Here is a 12,249-nt window from a genome sequence, read left to right as displayed (position 1 = left end):
TGTGGTGTTCAGATCCGTCAAAAATTTTATAGTCTGCACATCCAGCTTTTGTCGCACGAAAAATCATAATTGGCTGTCAAAAGAAACACACTAACGATCCGAAAATCGGCAGATCATTTGGACTAATTTTTACTTACGATTTTCGTATTGTGTGTACCAATGTTAAGACTGAAAAGATTACAAAGATTACAAACAGTAAGCTTACCACTCTGGCAACAAATAGTGTTTTGAAGGCATCTCCTTGAGCATTTTGATCATTATGAGGATCCCCTGGAGACAAAGAGAAATAGTGACATGTTGGATGCAATGATCTTAATATAGTATCAGCAAGATCAAATACAGTAAAAACCATTGTTAATTGTGATGAGCACTTACAAACTTTCAGTTCACTTTCCACTTCTTGTTGTCGTCTTTCAATCTTCTCTCTCCTCTGCAAAAATTTGTTCAAAATAAACATTGGCATACACACTGAACAACGTAAATGTCATAACTTACCAGCCCCTTTGGCAACTGTAACCCCTATGCAACCAGCATCACTTTTAAAATACTGTCAATTCTACATTGTGCCCAGCTGCCTTGTAGACTTTACTCTTATTCCAAGGATGTTAACAGTGGATGCATAAAGATCCACTTTCTCTGTTCAACAAAAACACCATCATCTGGCAAAATCTCATTACAGAAGTCCCCAAAAATGCTAGATGAGTAGTTTATTCAGGGGTGGAAAGAAATTTATAAATGCAGAGTTCAGCCTAAAAACACATAAAACTGCTATAATCTCATGTCACATTACAAATCTGTCAATTGTGGCAGCTTGCAATACCACAGATAGCGGACCCTTTATTAAGTACACATTTATCGTATACTACTTCACACACTGATTATGCAGGACATTAACCACTGAAATTATGGCATTTTCACTTAAAATCTCATAAAGACTTGCCATACTCTGAAAACCAAATCAGCCAAAAAAAAAAAAAGACATAAAATCTGTATCCTGGAGTGGGGGGGCATGAGAATCTAGGATGCTGGGAAGCTCCAGAAATTATTTTGAGCCCTCAAACAATAAAATGATCATAAAGGCATTTTCTTACAGTCAACATCACTGCATGCAAAATACACACAATATATTATGGCAAGCCACGATGTCACAAATAATGCAATTGTTTGTTTTATTAATCTACAAAGTGCATAAACAGAAAAAAAACTAAATCAAGTTTAGTGTGCCAACACCTGCATTTAAAACTGCATGAATTTGCCCAAGTACACTTACATATTTCAGCCTTGTTTAGACCTGTGTGTTTTAGGTGCAGTGCATTAAAAAAAAATAAATCTACATGCTAAATTTTTTATGTACTTTCACACGCATTATATAGGAGCTCTATAATAAATTACCTAAAATGCATGCAAATTGCAGCTATGCGTTAGTTGTGAAATGGCCCTTAGGCCCAGTTCACACAGGCTTTAGCCTCTATATAAGCAGTGTTCGTAAGCTTTTTTAAAACCTTTCCAGCACCTTTTAAAAATGTTATACACCAGTCTTAGGACTAGTTTACACTAGCGTTACTCGCTGAAAAGCGATGCAAGTTTGGATCATTCTTCAGAGAGCATTTGACAGGTGCTATGGAGGAGAATCTCCTCACCACCTAACTCTTAAATCCCACACTAGCACCCCCATTCAGACAAATCGGTCACGTTCAGCAGGCAGTACATCCTGCTGAATGCAATAGCGGGGATTAAAAAAAAAAAAACCACACACACTGACTTCTCTTTGCAATCAGAAGATATCCAGTGACCCAATCAGCACAAATTTTGCTGAAACCTATGGGACCCAGATACACCCATCTACAGTTTAGAAAGTTGTCAGAAGTGACCTCATGGAGGAATCAAGGATAAAAACCTCTGATGTGGAAAGGCTAAACCACTTGCCAAATGCATTCAGAAACACTAGAACTGGTATGCAGAAGGGGGTTTCCGGACCAGCAGCCGACAACTTCAAATTTGAAATATCTGTCTGTCTCCTCAATGCTAAAAAGTGCAAGCAGGTACTTCAGGGAGGGCTCTACAAAATTAATTCTGCAGGACAATAACCCCAACCACACAGTCAAAGTTATAAAGAACTTTCTTCAATAAAAAGGACAAGGAGTCCTGGATATAGCATGGCCCTCAGACAGACCTAATCTTAAAATTAAGTCTGTTTAGGAATATATGAAGACAAAGCAACAGAAAGCCAAAATCCAGAGAAAAACTGGGTTAGTGCTCCTAGATGTTTGAATGACACACTTGCTGAGCTCCATAAAAATACTGTTTGCAAGTGTACCTAGGTGATGTGATGAGGTTTTAAAGGGCAAAGGGTGGACACTCCAAATATTGATTTGAGTAAGGTTTTTTTCTGTTTATGAACTTTGTAGCCTAATTGATAAATAAAAACTATCACTTTAACACACAAGCACAGTACTGATTTTTTTTTTTTTAAATATATATCCTTTGTACAGCTTACCTTCCTTTCCATCCGCTCATCTCTTGTCTCTGCCCTAGTTGGTGGTGGAGCATCTCTAGGGTCCTACAGAAACAAGAACATATCAGGAAATTTCAGCTGCTATGATGAACTGTAAACCTCATAACTGTCTTTTAGTCTTTGGGCAGTCTGAAGTAAAGTTCCAACCTTTAGGGCTTGAACTGCATTTTGATGCACACAAAAATTGTTTTCTATGTGCCTTGTTCACACCATACATGTCCAGTGGTGTTCAGAGAAGTGCACCTAAAGGAACATGATGTGATGTGCGCAAGCCCTTAGGTACCAGATAACCAACACCTGCTGTGGTCGTATAAATTGTAGAAAATGGAACAGGACAGAGGAATATCAAAGAACAAATTAAAACAAACTCCATACAGGTAGGAAAAGAACCAGGAACTGTTGAAATCTCACAGCTGGAGTTTACAAAGACAGGACAAACCAGGGGAGTGACTGCACATCAGAATTCATGTATATCTGCAAAATAATCTTTTCCGAGTATGTCAACCCTTAAAAAAAAAATAAATAAATAAAAAAAACTATTGTTACCTCAAAATCTTTAATATAAGGAGCAATTCCACAGTATGGTTGATTATGGTGCTTTTCATGAGGTAGTTTATCCAAAGGTGGCAGGTATGGAACTGGATCTCTTGGGGCAAACAAAGCTAACAAGTTCGGTGGCAGAAACTGCGTCATCTTGAAGACCTAGTAAAGAAAAAAGTATAGTTCAGTGAACACATTTAGCTTTTCTTTGGAAGCTACATATAAAGTGCTGAATGTCAAAAGCAACCAAATTCAAAATGAATACCAGTAAAACCATTTAACCCGAGAAGGATTTCTAAATTTATAGTGGTTCTAAAGCCTAATCATTTAATTGTAAAGCGGAGTTCCACTAGTTTTTCAGTTTATTAAAAAGTCAGCAGCTACAAAAAGTGTAGCTGCTGACTTAACAGATACTCACCTGTCCACGGTCCAGTGATGCGGCCGCCCGAAGCCTCAGTTCCCTCCTCTCTGCGGCGCCATCATTGCAAGTATGGGCACCCAGCTGTGACAGCTTGCAGCTTCACAGCTGGGTGTGCTCTGCTAGTGGCATGGATGGATAAAATGGATAAGCTAGATTTCCCCCATCACAACATACATTTCATGCCTGGCCCAGCTTTAACCACCATGATTATTTTTTTTGGTGCTTCCTTGAGTGGCCTTTGTGGTCTTCCTTCTAAATATTCTTCTCTCGTTATCCGTATAGAGCTTTCTACCATGTTATAGTGTGGCATTCACTATATCTGGTCTCCCACAGTACACAGAACATGGAAATGCAACAATTTTAGTAAACAAACGGCTAAATACCTTTTCTCAGCAGTATATAGCAGTCTTGTGACTTTTATAAGTGCCTGGTTAACTGCTTCCCGACCGCCTCATGCAGATATACTGCGGCAGAAGGGCACGTACAGGCAGATTAACGTACCTGTAAGTTGCCCTTTAAGAGGAGACTTGCAGGCACGCGTGTGCCCCCGCCACGAGCTCCACGAGTGTGATCGTGGGTCCCGCGGACTCTATGTCTGCAGGGATACCCGCGATCGTCTAACTGAGGAGGATGAACAGTGAAATGCTAATGTAAACAAGCATTTCCCCGTTCTGCCTAATGACACTGATCACAGCTCCCTGTAATCGGGAGCAGTGATCAGTGTCGTGTCACACTTAGCCCCCCCCCCCCCCCCCCAGTTAGAATCGCTCCCTAGGACACACTTAACCTCTACAGCACCACCTAGTGGTTAACCCCTTCACTGCCAGTCACATTTACACAGTAATCAATGCATTTTGAAATCGCACTTTTGGCTGTATAAATGTGAATGGTCCCAAAATAGCTCCAAAAGTGTCCGATCTGTCCGCCAAACCATCGCAGTCACGATAAAAATCGCTGATCGCCACCATTGCTAGAAAAAAAAAAAAAATTATAAAAATGCCATAAAACTATTCCCTATTTTGTAGACGCTATAACTTTTGCGCAAATCAAACGCTTATTGCGATTTTTTTTTTACCAAAAATATGTAGAAGAATACGTATCGGCCTAAACTGAGGAAAATTTTTTTAAATATATTTTTTAGGGATATTGATTATAGCAAAAAGTAAAAAAATGTAGCTTTTTTTTCCCAAAATTTTCGCTTTTTTTGTTTATAGCGCAAAAAATAAAAACCACAGGGGTGATCAAATACCACCACAAGAAAGCCCTATTTGTGGGGGAAAAAAAAAGGATGTCAATTTTGTTTGGGAGCCATGTTGCATGACCGCGCAATTGTCAGTTAAAGCGACGCAGTGCAGAATCGCAAAAAGTGCTCTGGTCTTTGGCCAGCCAAATGGTCCCGGTCTTAATTGGTTAAATTGATTTTTTTTTTTTTTTTTACACAAACATACTTACATGCTCTGTGCAGTGGATTTGCACAGAGCAGCCTGGATCCTTCTCTTCGCTGCTTCTGGCCCCTCCCTCCCTTTGAGTGCCCCCACAGCAAGCAGCAACTCCGTGTGTCCATTCAGACATGGAGCTGCCGTTTGGTCCCACCCCCTCTCTCCTGAATGGATGACCGATTGGCAGGACTAGTGGACATCTCTGGACAGAGATGGGGCTCAGGGTAGTTGTAAGGGGTGCTGGGGTGCTGGGGAGCCTGCTGCACACAGAAGGCTTTTTATCTTAATGCTTGGAATGCATGAAGATAAAAAAAAAAAAAAAAACTGCCTTTACAATTCCTTTAAAGCTTATAGGAGTTTCCATACTACACTGGCTGTCCTATCAGGATGCGGGATGCCTGACCTGTCTGGACAGTGCAGATTGCATATAATCAGCATAGGGCCACTCAAAAAAAAAAAAAAAAAAAAAAAAACACACTAGCAATACACACCAAACTGAGCATATGCAGCCTGACTCCACTAGTTCGGTCTTATCCAGACCTGTTTGAGTCAGTGGAAGAGGAGGGTTTATGCAACAGCCTTTTTACATATTGCAGAGGATTAACCCCTTAGGTTCCACAGTGAGTATAACAGGTGGGGGGGAGTATACTGTGTCAGGGGTTTATTTTATTCATTTTTACAACTTTACTTTTAAATATTACAATTTTTCCTTTTTTTATTCATCCTGTGGAGGGGGCTTTGGTGAGATATCAGTGATCTAAACAGACCCCTGAATCTCCCCTTTGAGACAAGGAAAGGGACTGAGGACACAGATTCCTCAGTCCCTTTCTCAGCAGCACTGCAGATGAATTGACAGGAGACAGAGGCCCTTGTTCATTCATAAACTGAAGCATGGTAAACAATTTAAGCGACAGTCAGAAAAGCTATACAGGGAGATCTGTGCTTGTAACTGCCCCCACGATCATCTGTGAGGCTGCCCGCCCCTCCCACTATACTGAGGAGGCTGGGTGTACTGGCCTCCTGCCAGATATCGGGTCAAGCATTGGAGCATTTGCAACCCTAACAGGCATGCTTTACTGCATATACAGAATGATTCTACTGTTGTGGGTTTAGTAACACTTTAACCACATGCCGAACAGCCCATGACGATGTACATCGGCACAATGGCACGGCTGGGCAAATGGGCGTACAGGTACGTCACCTTTAAACCGCGGCATTGTGGGCGCGCGCCGCCGGTGAGGCACGTACTCCGTGACCGTGGGCGGGGGGGGGTGTCCCGCGGACTTAATGTCTGCCAGGGGCCTGCGATTGTGTCATGGAGCGTCAGAACGGGGAGATGCCTATGTAAACAAGGCATTTTCCTGTTCTGCCTAGTGACATGACAGATCTACTGCTCCCTGTCAATCGGGAGCAGTGATCGCTGTCATGTCAGTGGTAGTGCCCCCCCAGTTAGAATCAGTCCCTAGGACACACTTAACCCCTTCCCTATCAGGGACAGTAATCAGTGCATTTTTATAGCACCGATCGCTGTATAAATGACAATGGTCCCAAAATAGTGTCCGCTATAATGTCGCAGTGACGATAATAAAAAGTATAAAAAAAAAATAAAAATGCCATAAATATATCCCCTAATTTGTAGACACTATAACTTTTGCGCAAAACAATCAATATAGGCTTATTGCGATTTTTTACCAAAAATATGAATAATACATATCAACCTAAACCAGGGATATGCAATTAGCGGACCTCCAGCTGTTGCAAAACTACAAGTCCCATCATGCCTCTGGGTGTCATGCTTGTGGTTGTCAGAGTCCTGCTATGCCTCATGGGACTTGTAGTTCTGCAACAGCTGGAGGTCCGCTAATTGCTTAGCCCTGACCCAAACTAAGAAATTTGTTTTATATATTTTTGGGGGATATTATAGAAAAAAGTAAAAAAATATTGATTTTTTTCAAAATTGTAGCTTTTTTTGTTTATAGCGCAAAAAATAAAAACTGCAGAGGTGATCAAATACCACCAAAAGAAAGCTTTATTTGTGGGGGGAAAAAAAAGTCAATTTTGTTTGGGTGCAACGTCGCACGACTGCACAATTGTCAGATAAAAGCGACGCAGTGCCGTATCGCACAAAGTGCTCTGGTCAGGAAGGGGGTAAATTCTTCTGGGGATGAGGTGGTTAACCATCTGCCATCAAGGAAAAAAAAAAACATCAGATTTTTAACCACTTCCAGACCAGCTCACAACTATATACGTCGCTACTTTGAAGGGAGATATCGTTGTTATGGCAGCAGCTAGCTGCCATAACTCCGGTATCATCATCTTCAGCGGTCCGGTTTAAGATAAAAGTGGTCTCTGCGGCAGATTCGCCACAAGATCACTTTTACCGACGGCGGGAGAGCCCCCTCCCGCCGCGATCTGGAGCCGTCGGCAGCGGCAGAAGGCGGTCGCATCTGTCCCCTGCCTGGGTATGGAGACGAGTGAGCGGAAGATGGCCCCCACCCGTCTCCATATCACTGCAGGGCAGAAGCGACGTCAAATTGTCACTTTCGCCCATAGCCATTTTTTTAAATGACAAAGTTTTTTTTTATATTGCATTTCAATGTAAATATGAGATCTGAGGTCTTTTTGACCCCAGATCTCATATTTAAGAGGTCCTGTCATGCTTTTTTCTATTACAGGGGATGTTTACATTCCTTGCAAAAAATAGGAATAAAAGTGACAATTTAAGAAAAAAAAAAAAAAAACAATGTAAAAAAAAAAATAAATACTAAATTTTGAACCACGCCCCATCCCGACGAGCTCACGTGCAGAAGCAAACGCATACGTGACTAGCACCAGCATGTTAAAACGGTGTTCAAACCACACGTGAGGTATCGCTGTGATCGGTAGAGCAAGAGCAATTATTCTAGCCCTAGACCTCCTCTAACTTAAAACATGCAACCTGTAGAAATTTTTTTTTTTAAGTCGCCTATGGTGCTTTTAAGGGTAAAAGTTTGTTGCCGTTCCACGAGCGGGCGCAATTTTGAAGGGTGACATTCTGAGTATCAATTTACAGGGGGTCCCCGGGTTACGAACAGGATAGGGACTGTAGGTTTGTTCTTAAGTCGAATTTGTTTGTAAGTCGGAACAGTGCCTTTTTTAAGTGCAAATCTAGTCTCAGAGACAGGATGTAAACCCAAATCAACAGAGAAAGGCAACCGGATGGCAGGGGCGGCATGGTTAGTTCAAATATGTTTTGTTTCTTTTATTTTTTTACTTTTTAATCACTTTTTATTTGTATTTATTTGTAGCTTGTCGTTTACTTTTTTTTATTTTTGTATAATTTTCTTATTTTTAATATTATTTTTCTTATTCTTTACTTTTTTTAATTATTTTTTTATTTTATTAATTTAATTATTACTGTATTTCTTATTTTTATTTTTTTTATCAATTTTTTTTTCACTTAACTTTATTGCTATCACACAGGAGGAAACAATTCCCTGTGTGATAGCAATTGGAGGTGACAGGTTCTCTTTATTGACCCTGTCACCTCCAAAACAGGAGTCCAGGAGGGCAGCTGAGCACAGCTCTCCCCTCTCACTATTTTCACTGTATGGCACAGCAAGGAGATGGATGGTGAAAGCAGCCATCAGAGGCCAGGCAGGCCGGCTGGGCGGCCGGCCGCGGTGCACCCTCGCGGGGCAGCGCCGTAGGAAAGACCGGGGATCCTGGAGGCTTCGTAGGCCGCACAAGGCCTTGGCCACGACGGGCAGTTTTAGCGGCCTGGCAGGCCACCGAACCATACCAGGCCTGTGGATGGGCAGGCAGGAGGACAAAGGGGACCCGCAGCCAAGCCAGGAACGGAGAAAAGGCTCAGGAGAGGAAGATTCGGCCAGCAGTGACGTCATTCGGACCCTGTTCGTAAGTAGGGGTTGTTCGCAACTCGGATGTTCGTAAGTCGGGGACCCCCTGTACTCGGCGTAACATTATATATATATATATATATATATATATATATATATATATATATATAGCTAACTTTACTGTTGTCTTATTTTTTAATTTAAAAAAAAAAAGTATTTTTTTTTCTTAAAAAAAGTGCGCTTGTAAGACCGCTGCCCAAATACGGTGGGAAAGTATTGCAACGACCGCCATTTTATTCTCTATGGTGTTAAAAATTGTTTGGGGGGCTCTAAAGTAATTTTCTAGCACAAAAAAAAAAAAAAAAAAGTTTTTAACTTGTAAACAACAAATCTCAGAAAGAGGCTCGGTCCTTAAGTGGGTAAGTACCGTAGCTTGGCACCATTCAAACGAGCGCTCGCAATTTTAAAGCATGACATGTTGATATCCATTTACTCGGCGTAACATCTTTCATATTATACAAAAATATTGGGATATTTTAAGTATTGTTTTTATGTATTTTTTCAAAAAAAAAAAAAGAAAAAGAAAACTGGCACACAAATTGCAACGACCACCATTTTATTCTCTATGGTCCCTGCTAAAAAAAAAAATATATATGTTTGGGGTTTCAAAGTAATTTTCTAGCACAAAATACTGTTTTTGTGTAAAAAAAAAAAAAAAAAAAAAAAAAGGGGGGGGGGGTGCTGGGTCCTTAAAAGGTTAAATTGTGTTTTTCTGCCTCCTTCAAACAGGCTCCTATTTTGTTTGGAACGAGCAGTGTACATTAGATGCGGTCAAGCTCCATGCAGACCAAAAATCCCATAGCCTAGCCCAGTTATGGTGAACCCCAGATGTTTTCGAACTACATTCCCCATGATGCTCAACTACACTGCAGAGTGCATGAGCATCATAGGAAATGTAGTTCCAAAACATCTGGGGCGCCAAGGTTCGCCATCACTGGCCTATCCCATCTCCAGAGTGGGAAAGAGGATGGCTAAATTCATACAATGGGACCATGGAGAACAAGTGTAGCCAACAGTTTAATTGGGATCCAGAAAATACATGAAGGAGGGACAGGGTGATACACAGAGGATAAATGAATGATTCATCTGCTAGATGACTTCAGGCCCCTTTTGCAGGTAAAACTATTTAAAACATTAAAAATGGGTATTAGGGCTGGGAGATTTTCTTTAAAAAAAAAAAAAAAAAAACTTGATTCACGATTTGAAGAGTTTTTTTTTGTGAACACAGCGCCGGTCCAGAGGAGCTGCGGGCAGGAGTTTTTAGGCAAGGTTGCGGCTTCGGCCTAAAAACTCCTCCCCACAGCTCCTCGGGACCGGCACGGTGTAAAAAAATAAATAATAATCGATTTGCTTCAATTTTGAATCGATTTGATCTCTCAACTCTATTTAAGATTTAAATCGATTTTTTCCCCAGCCCTAGTATCTATACTGTTTAAAATTCTGTAAACCGCTGAATCATCCTACTCTGCACATGCTCGTTTGCTTTCCAATTTTTAGGCACTGTGCTGAATTTGTAGAGGCCAATCTGCTAAAGGCCTAAAGATTTACTATTGCTAAGGGGTTCTTAGCTGCAGCAAAATGGCAGCCCCCAGCAAAAAGGAACAGTGTTGGAGGCAATTTACAACACACACTAAATTTGATAGCATAATTATAGTGGAATCCTTGCTAAAGAACATTTTTTATCAATACTTGAATAGATCTCTTTAATCCAAAGCTTGGGGTCACTTTAAGGTCCCATTCACACTTCACGTAGCCAAACACATGCACTCACACTTTTTTTTTTTTTGCGCATTTCCTTTCACTTGAATGGGCTGCCCAATGCAATAAAGAAGCTCCTGTATGTTTTTGGGCGTGGAGCATCGCCAGCTTTTTCAGCACAAACAAGAATTTGCTAACCATATTTGGGACACTCAAACACACGCTGTGCTGCAATTTTTGCGCAATCTGGAATCACCGGCAATCTTGGAGATTCTGCCCATGCGCAAAGTGTGATGGGGCCTTAGCCTGGATTTACAATAGAGCTTTTTTTTTTGCGCGTTTCTTTGTAGGAGACTACAATTTAATACACAACTTAGCCAAAAACACAGACATTACATGCGTTTTGGTGCATTTCTATTGACATCTATACAAATCAAAATCGCACCAACATAGCACAGGTAGCTTTTCCAAAAACGTGCAGTACTGCATTGATGCGAATAGGCACCACAGAAAAATTAACTTTCATTGTCCTTAGGGTATGAACATATGTGAAATGGCACTGGTGTGAGCAAGGCATTACAGCTCATCACAGGCGAGATTCCAAGCGGCTGAACGGCACAAACTCGCCTCGTTTCACACGTGTATAGCCTATGACTTCCTATCTGCATTCATACACCCTCCCTCACCAGACCTGAGCCGCGCACCATGATATCGGATGCAGACAAAGCCATAAGTCACGTGGGCCGTACAAACCCCCGTCTCTTTTCCTAACCATACTTGGCTGTCCAGGTACATTTCTATGAGGACAAACACATCGCCTGCTGTAGAAGGCGCCTTTTACAAATAGCCCTCGACCCCAGCACGGCCTGAGTCGCAGCCTACAGATACCACCGCACAACCTGCTAGTACCGCAATACCAAACGTAGGAAGGGACCGGCTGCCTCGAATGAGGAAAATAAGCCATAGACAACACCGTCCGCAGCACCGTGGCAGCGGCAACGTCGTGTGCTTATATGCAGCACGTTCCCGCCTTCCATTTCAGTCACTGCTCAGGCCTACATAACCCGCCACCACTTCCTCTTTATGGCACCGGGGCCACCTTCCGCTCCTCTCCCGGTACTCACCAGGCAGTGCCCGATACGTCGCCGCTCTCCTCCGCACTCCCGTTCTGTCTCCCGTCTTGCAGTCGAACTAGGCCGCACAGCGACTCAGCGGAACTCACCGTGTCATGCGGAAGGATTCATCCGCCTTACAAAACAGCCACATGCTACAATCAAGCCACGCCCACTTCCGGGACTATGAATGGTTCCTTCTCTCTGTGCTCTGCAGCGCGTAACAACATGAAGCTGTGAAAAAAAAAGTTCGCTTGAGGGACAATTGTTAAGAGAATTCATTCTTTTTGTACGCGCTGTATTCGGGCATTTCTGAATCCCGCAACGCGAGTGTACAGTAGACCAATTCGGGGAAATTTATGACTACAACCAAAAAGCTGTTGTGGCTTCGAGTAAACCCCAACCATCTACTTCTTTGTGAGGAAGATCCCTCCCGTGTACTGCCAGGCTGCATTCGGTCATTTCTGAAACCCGGAACCTATTCAGTAAAAAAAAAAAAAAAAATGTTTTTTTTTTAAATGGCGAAAAACGTCTATAAACGAAATGTGGGTTACCGCGTTTAGCCGCCTTTAGTCGTGTCTGAAACGTGGAAATCTTTTTTTTCATTTTTTTGCTTTCGAGGAAA

The 12,249-nt window shown here is 41.9% G+C and overlaps 1 protein-coding gene across 1 annotated transcript in view; it reads right to left on the bottom strand.

Annotated features, from left to right (window-relative positions):
- SNRNP70 (small nuclear ribonucleoprotein U1 subunit 70) overlaps positions 1-11,800 on the bottom strand; it is a 32,960-nt gene extending 21,160 nt beyond the window's left edge. The window contains exons 1-5 of the mRNA XM_073602294.1: positions 11,637-11,800; positions 3,062-3,217; positions 2,498-2,560; positions 376-430; positions 206-270 (exon numbers count right to left, since the gene is read on the bottom strand). Coding sequence (XP_073458395.1) covers positions 206-270; positions 376-430; positions 2,498-2,560; positions 3,062-3,208 — 330 coding nt within the window. The 5' untranslated portion in view covers positions 3,209-3,217; positions 11,637-11,800. The remainder of the gene's footprint in view (positions 1-205; positions 271-375; positions 431-2,497; positions 2,561-3,061; positions 3,218-11,636) is intronic.
- Positions 11,801-12,249: the final 449 nt, after the last annotated feature.

This window comes from Aquarana catesbeiana, linkage group LG10, assembly GCF_042186555.1.
Source record: "Aquarana catesbeiana isolate 2022-GZ linkage group LG10, ASM4218655v1, whole genome shotgun sequence".
In the NCBI taxonomy this organism is placed as follows: domain Eukaryota; kingdom Metazoa; phylum Chordata; class Amphibia; order Anura; family Ranidae; genus Aquarana; species Aquarana catesbeiana.
This window is presented reverse-complemented; position numbering and strand designations above follow the sequence as displayed.